General features: G+C 43.1%; 1 protein-coding gene across 1 annotated transcript; it reads right to left on the reverse strand.

The window, feature by feature from the left end:
• Positions 1-792: 792 nt before the first annotated feature.
• LOC115783919 (uncharacterized) lies at positions 793-6,739 on the reverse strand. The gene is made up of 6 exons (XM_030734916.1): positions 6,686-6,739; positions 5,537-5,723; positions 5,124-5,227; positions 2,310-5,021; positions 1,499-1,707; positions 793-1,398 (listed from the first exon to the last, which is right to left on the reverse strand). Exons 2-6 carry the CDS (start codon positions 5,718-5,720, stop codon positions 1,305-1,307), a joined length of 3,303 nt encoding a protein of 1,100 aa, XP_030590776.1. The 5' UTR covers positions 5,721-5,723; positions 6,686-6,739; the 3' UTR covers positions 793-1,304.
• Between the last annotated feature and the right edge of the window lie 939 nt (positions 6,740-7,678).

Genomic DNA, 7,678 nt, shown 5'->3' on the forward strand with positions numbered 1-7,678 from the left:
AAAAGGGAGGATGCCCGTGGCTCATTTCCACCCTCAGAGCCACTGCATTCGCTCGTCTACACCGAGAACCCAAATGACCACATCTGCCTGCAGCTATTATCCTTAGCAGTCATTTTCAAGGTATTGCAATGCAGCCGCATTGCAGACATGCTAAGAAAGTACAACCTGGCTGGGCGTGTCATGTACAGTACTAGAATGCATGTTTAGTCAACAAGAAAATTAGGCATGTGTGTATGTACCGCTCTCTCTTTCACGTTAGTTTAGTAGTCATGTAGTGGTGTGGTGTGAGGGAGGAGAATGCCAGCCTGTTGCCCCCCCCCCCCCGCATCACCTGAGACCCTTCAGCACGGGAACCTTCATGGCAAGTTGGTGCATTGATGAGACATCTTAACCTATCTCTGGGAATGTTTCAGAAACCCACTTCACATCCATCCCGCCACACACCTCCTGTCAGTCACCACTGGTAACTTTCTACAAGGCATACCCAACAGGTTGATTTCTAGATTTCCTTTATTCTGTCCTTTTGTTTTTTCCCTTTTTTTTTTTCTTTTTTTTTAATGGTTGCAAACACACTTCTCGTCTCGACTTTGTTTTTTAAACCCTTTGAATTGATGCTGCTTCTGTGCTTGACTCTGGGTTTACTGCGTGGTGCCATGTTGTCCACATGGCCTTTTAGAGCTTGTAACGCTTCAGTGTGTAATGTTACCATATGCCTTACATGTTTTCCAGGACTAATAAAAAAAAAAAGCATAACAAAAACAGACAGGAAATGTGCTTTTTTTTTTATTTCTGTGCTCAGAAGCAAAGACAGATTATTGCTAATTAATTTATTAAATTCAGAATATTCCACAAATTACATTCTGTTATTCCTAAACTAAATGATGATTACATCCGTACGAGGCGGTACAAAATTTTTGCTTTTACAGTACTGTGCACATTAAACAGTATAAAAATTTGTCTTCCAAAATTAACTGTAAAAAAAAAAATGGTCAGGTTCATATGTGAAATAATGCAGGCTGGTCCCTTTTAAACACAAATTACTTTGCTAAAATAAGAAATGGTGATGGAATGCTATGAAATAAAAATTCAGAATATCTGTAATGACACCTATAACTCCATTATTTGAAAGCAATAGTAATTACTAAATGGATGAATAATCAAATATCAACAACTCGTTATAACAAAACAGTAAGACTGTGCACTAATCAAAACCCCCCCAAACAGTGCAAATGGCTTTAAATACAAAGACTGCAAACATACTTCACATGTGTATATAAAACAAGGTAAAAACACATTTGCATTTGTTAATCATGGGACTTTTCTGTTGGCTCCTCAATCCCAGCGGAGGTCAAGACCTCAGACAGGCGCAACAAGTAAGTGGCATCTGGGTACCCATTCCTGAGAGAGACAAAGAGAACATTGTTCAAGTGGGATCCATGGACTGTTTGTGACCTTTAATTCTGCAGCTCTATCAGACATCCTCGCTGTCCTCACTCACCCTGATCTGCCTCCCTGTATTCTGGTCTTATGTGGGATGCCGTCCCAGGTCACCTTGGCGTTCGTCCCTTTGCCCGTCACCGTGAAGGTGAGTCCCTGCCGGAAGGCTTTCTCCAGCCTGGGCAGCAGCATCCTTGTCTCCCAACAATCTGGAAAGTACGCTTCAAATCGCCCTCCCTTAAATGGTTTTCCAGGAGATGGATGACCATCCTGATAAAAATGTAACACAAAGAACACAGTCGTGAACAAGGTCTCTCAGTATGATGGTGCATAAGCTTAAAAAGCCTATAGCTGCATGTAATTTTGCAGCAGAAGGTCAGAACTGTAACCGCAGCCTATTTTTATTTTTAACAACAAACAAACATATGGTGGTCTGTATTTGTAGATCTCAGCTGACAAAGAATTGTGCAAATGAACTAAGTCACTTTCTAGGCAACGCTATAAAATAGCTACAGCATGAATTAGAATACTCCTCTGAAGTTTAGCAAATTCCTCATTGACATCCTGCAGGAATCGACTACAACACAGGTGAACATTAAACTTATATTTTACATTAGGTAATTCATACACGCTTTAATATGCCTGCACACACCTGTTGTGTAGCAAAGACACAGAATTTTATTAATTGATCTGAATTGATTTTTAACTACTTTAATAAACCAGAAAAATATTCCAAGTGAGCAGCCCTTTATATTTGGCCTTTTTGTTGTCTCTGAAATGAAAGCTTAGAAGGTACTCCAGCAGATTAAGTATGAGGTCTCATTCAGCTAAAACGCTTATCAGTGAGAAAAGGTTTTAAGCATGCCACTCACCGCTTGGATACCATCAGGAATGCTGTAAGTGATCTTGATAGTGCAGACCTTGGAGTGACCTGGTAAACTGATGTTTAGTTTAGATTTGCTACTTTTGCCCCAGATGCCCTGGGGTGTCTGCTCTGTCTCATGACAAACTCTGCAGCGGGCATGCACTGTCTCCAGGCACTTTGAGCAAACCGTAGCGCCACATTTTGTTCTCAGCACCGACGTCCCGTTCTCTCCACAAACACAGATGCCCCCCAGGCCTCGCTGGCCTGATCCAGATTCCTCTGGGGTGCTCTGGATCTCTGCTTCTTTTTCTCCTACACTGCCTATCTGGGTAGCAGGTAAGGTTGTCTCTTTCTCAGTTGGTCCGACACCATTCACACATCTCACACTATCATTTCCTGGTGTAGACTGACTGACAAATGGGCCAATCTTCTGTCCATCCATTTCCATTGTATCTACAGCCTTAACTTTCTCCTTAATGACATGATCCTTCCTTGGTGGTTGACTAAAAGATCCATTCACAATCTCTTTCCCACCAAAATCACTTCTGTAGGTTGTCCACCATTCCTGGCTCCTACTTGTACCATCAGCTTTGCCTGTTTGGCTCTCTAGCATCACCTGAGACTTACTGTTAAAGTGCAAACTAGTGGTTTTATCTTCATTCATTTGAAAAGAAGTTGGGGAATGTTGGTACTGGTCAGACATTTGGGCCGAGTCTCCAGAAAATACTTCCCGCAGGGTAGCGCCTACCTGCGAACACAACTGCTGTGGACCAAGAAGAAATAAGGTGTCCGTTAATATCTGGATAGTAACCTTCTTAAAGCGGCTCCGCACTTCTGAACAACAAGCCTGTAAGGTTTCATCTGCTGCGTTACTGACACCCAGTTCAGACAAGGGCAGCTTCTGCACAGAGAAGTCTGATCTAACTGAGTCAATGAGCTTCTGTAAACCCAGTTGAGATGAACTCACTTTGGATGACTTTGCCCCTTTTATGGTAACAGTCAGCTCATGACTACCTGCTAAGTGGCTCTCTTTCAACTGGACATCAGAAGTCAGGTCCTCCACTCGGTAGCTGTAGGCTTCTCTTATGTGCCGCCACAATATGTTGGAAACATTAAACTCTTCAGTATAGACTTCCTGCTTGTCCATTCCTGTTTGGGTACTGAAGCTAGAAGACCTGCCCCTGGCTCTGACTGTGGACTTGCTGGAATCATCTTGACTCTTCTGACCCGTAACTTGAGCCTTCTGCTGAGGCGTTCCTGAGAAACTACTGGCACGCTTCAAGGTGGAACCGGACCCAGCAGGCTGAGGTGCAGGACTTCCTGGCAAACTGGACTGTGTAGTGCTAAAATTCTTTGGTCGAGTATCCGTTAAACCTGGATTCAAAGACTGGGTTTTAGTTTGCAAAGATGGCAAACCAAATCCACTCTTAAACAAAATGTCCCCTCCTGTGTTTTGGGGTACTGCTCTAGAAATTTCCTCAGCAGAAATCCCTGCTGTTTCTGACAGTACATCATACCCTAGCACCGGCCCCTGGCGTGCTTGTTTGCTGGGAGATGAGTTTGTTCGTAAAGTGAAGTCAGTTGGTCGATTGCTTAACGCAACCAGCCCTGAATCCTTAAACCGAGCAGCTAGTTTATACCTTCTGGCTCCTTCAGCTCTCCTTTCATCTTCCTCTGATTTCAGCATCTCATCGAACTTATTATCCACAGATCCTACAGCAGAGGATGTTGGGAGGGTGACTCTCTCCTCATCAGCATGAGTATATGAACCTGAATCATACGAGGGAAATCTCAGAAGACTAGCTACATCCTCCTTTTTATCTCTCTGTTTAACGGAGTCAATGAGAAGAACCTGCTTGGCCTCTGACACATCACTGCTGCTTCCAATAATGTAAATATTTTTTTCATCTTCATTCAGAATAACCTTAGGAAGTCTGACACTTAAGTTCTCAATTGCCCTTTGCAGCCCTCCACTGGGCTCCAGGAGATCCTTAGGCATATGGGATCGGCAGATTTTGGCCTCATTCTCCTCATAAAGCTGAATTAACGCCTTTCTAGCAAACTTCAAGTACTCCTGCTCTCGACCAAGCTCCCTAACCGCTGCTGCAGCATGCAGAAACAGAGTGGTCAAACCGTGATTTGTCACATCCACCACCTCAACACCATACTTCTTCAGGATATGCTGGTATTCCTTTTGGCAGTGTTTCTGCAGATACTGGAACATGTCTGCATCCATAATTAGTGAGAAATCTTCCACTGAGGTTGCAGGAAGCTGCAGAGCTGCTCCATCTGACTGCCCAGTGTCCTCCCAGGTGTAACCGCCAGGTGTTAGGTCTCTTTTTGAACTTGAATTGTAGTTGTCAGATGGCCTGTCAGTGTGAATTTTTTCTTTTTTGTCTCTATGCTTGTTAGCTTTTCCACTCTGATCTTCTGAGTCCTGTGTGTGATGCTTCTGTGCTTTCTGAACAGACCAGGAACCACTGGAAGCAGGCTGACCTGAGGCTTCTGAGTATTCTGCTGACTTTGTGTCTCCAGGAGGTCCAAGTAGTTGTGCCAAAGCTGCCTGCACTGTGGAGTAAGAGCCAAACAACGTACAGCTTTTCTCAGAAGCAGTATAGTTTATCTGGACATCACGATGGCTCTTAAGAAGGCTTGTCAATGCCATGACTCCCCCAGGAAGCTTACTGTAGTCAACAGTTGCTGATAAGCTTAAGATGACCTATGATGATGAGAAAAAGGGAGAGAACAAATTCATTTTATTGTTTATCCTATAACTGTTGAAATGTTGCCAAGCAGCATCAGCAGCAGCAGCTAAATCTACCTGATCTGGGTCCAGATTTTCACGGTGCTCAGTTACTGTGAGTCTAGACTTCTTCCCGTCCACTTCCAGAATGTGCGGGCTGTGTTGAATAACTCTTTGTGCCACTGTGTGAGAAGGGTCATCAGAGAGAAATCAATCACAGTCTGTGAAGCATCCTGACTAAGCATTTTTACCACTGGCCCCTCCAGTGACTGCCAACATTCCAGCTTATTGGTGGCAGCAGACAGTGCAGTACCTTCCTAACACTTTGTAAATGTAAATAACCCCTGATGTTTAGTGTTAATACAATCAGTATAATATGTAACTAACTAACAGTATTTTTACACCAAAATACCGCTGACACAGAACATTTAATTATCCCTCTGCCCTATACTGCAGATGGAGAGATGTGAACACGCACTGAACCCACTGACCTCGGCTCTCCTCGAAGGTGATGAGGGCGGACACAGGCGTTGCCCTCAGGAGCGTGGCAGAATCTACCTCCCCTCCTCCATTTCTGTTTCTAAGGAAGTGAATCAATAGCTTGTCTTTCAGCCTGTCATCCTCAATGTTTGTGGGCAGACCACTCACCCTCACAGTCCTGCCCGGTTCTGCCATCTGCTGGAAGATGCACAATCACTGTTGCTGTGAAAGAGAAACTCTTGAAACTGAATGCAAGGCAGCAACACTAAAACGCTGTGATTCTGCAGAAATGGTGAGCGTGGGAATCAAGGCGATGATGACAAATAGTCAAAACATGACTTCTCTCAGTGAAGCTGTTAACTGAGTATCATGCAAAGACCCCACAACTGTGAATAGCAGAAACATATTTGATTATCCAACACCCTCTATTGGGGGTTACTAGGATAGTACATCAACACAGTAAAATATTTCCACTACAGTTGCCATCACCAGTGAACCGTTTTTATTAAATCATAGGAAAATAATTGTTAACTGTTTTCCTAGACACTATGAAGCTGATTATTTGAAGCAACATCAGGGTCAAAGGGCACCTGATCATTTTAATGCCAAAACTACTGAGATATCCAGCCTACTGAGCAGAAAGAGTAGAAAACTCCTCGTGTAGCGCAACAGCAACAAAAATGTGAAAATAGAGTGCGTAAAACTGTACCAGTGACGTTAACGCCCCTTACTCCCCTTCTTCCTGCTTCTCACCAACTCGTCTGTTACTAATTGACAAATAACAAGCTGTTCTAAAATGCCTTTTTTTTTTAACAAACAAAAACAGATGTGGCTTTTAATAAACGACAGACGTTAGTACACGCAAAGCTGCCAACATTTGTGCTAATTTTAAAACTATTCTGGTAAAAAGTTTCCGCCAGCTGGCAAAAAAAAAGGCGCAGACTTTTGAGTGTTCGCGTCCACACGATGTCAAAACACATCTACGAGCGTTAAGGAAAGCCACGCTGCAGCCAGAGAACTGTCAAGGAAGTGGAAAACACAAAAACATCTCGACTGCCAATCTGCTTTACGCACATCGACGGATCCTGTATTTGCTCCCCTATGCAGTTAGTATGCGTCACAAACTTCGGATATCTTTCAGATCTGCGATCATCACTGACCTTAAAAACGCTTTCACGGCGGTTTCTCGCTTTCTTTCGAAGATCGTCACTCTTTACGAGCCATGGAAGTAAAGTGAAACTACAGATTTTGCGATTTGTCTTCTCCCCACTAGGGGGCGATCGAGTGTTGTTCCAGCATGTGAGTGAGAGTGGGTGCGCACCATGTTTGCACACCATAGCCGACTCGTTATGTGTGTGTGTGTTTATTATAAACACAATAAACAGTATTTATTATGTTTATCATTATTTACACGCATATGTGTTAATAACACATCGATGTGTATGGACCACATAGATGGACCACATATATGTGTTAACAGCGGCACAATGGCTCAAGTTAATGTGACCAAAGCGGAACCACACTGGTCATATCAATACTGATCTATTTTAATAATCTTCTTCTTCCGAATGCTCCCTTTAGCGAGTTCAAGAGCTTCCTCTGTGGTCTTCCTCTTTTCCTCCTGACTGGCAGCGCCATCCTCAACATCCTTCGTCCAGCATATCCATTATCCTTCCTCTCCACATGCTCAAACCACCTCAGCCTTGCCTCTCTAACTTTCTTAGTGAAGCTTTTTTTTTTTTTTTTTTTTTTTATTAAGGGAACAATTTGCTGACAAAAGGAAAAAGAAGGATAGAATGATGAACAGAACACAAGAAGAGAAATAAAATATGCCAGGGGTACAGCCTTCTGGAGTAAATACATTGGCACAAAAACAAAAAGCAGATATTATAAAGATTACAATAAATTAAAAACATTCAGTGACTTGCAACATTCATAAGTGTTTATAGATTTTTTGTTTGTACTCTTGTAAACAGAGGATAAGTACAATTCTATTTCCTTAACTACTTTCTTAGTGAAGCTGCCAACAAAACATTATGCAAAGACCTCACCTCCTGTCCTCTCCCCGCTAGGGGGCGACCAAATGTCGCTCCAGCATGTGAGTGTCAGTAGGTGCGCACAGATGCCCGGCTAGTCGTCAGTTCTGCACCACC

This window comes from Archocentrus centrarchus, chromosome 8 (genome assembly GCF_007364275.1).
Source record: "Archocentrus centrarchus isolate MPI-CPG fArcCen1 chromosome 8, fArcCen1, whole genome shotgun sequence".
In the NCBI taxonomy this organism is placed as follows: domain Eukaryota; kingdom Metazoa; phylum Chordata; class Actinopteri; order Cichliformes; family Cichlidae; genus Archocentrus; species Archocentrus centrarchus.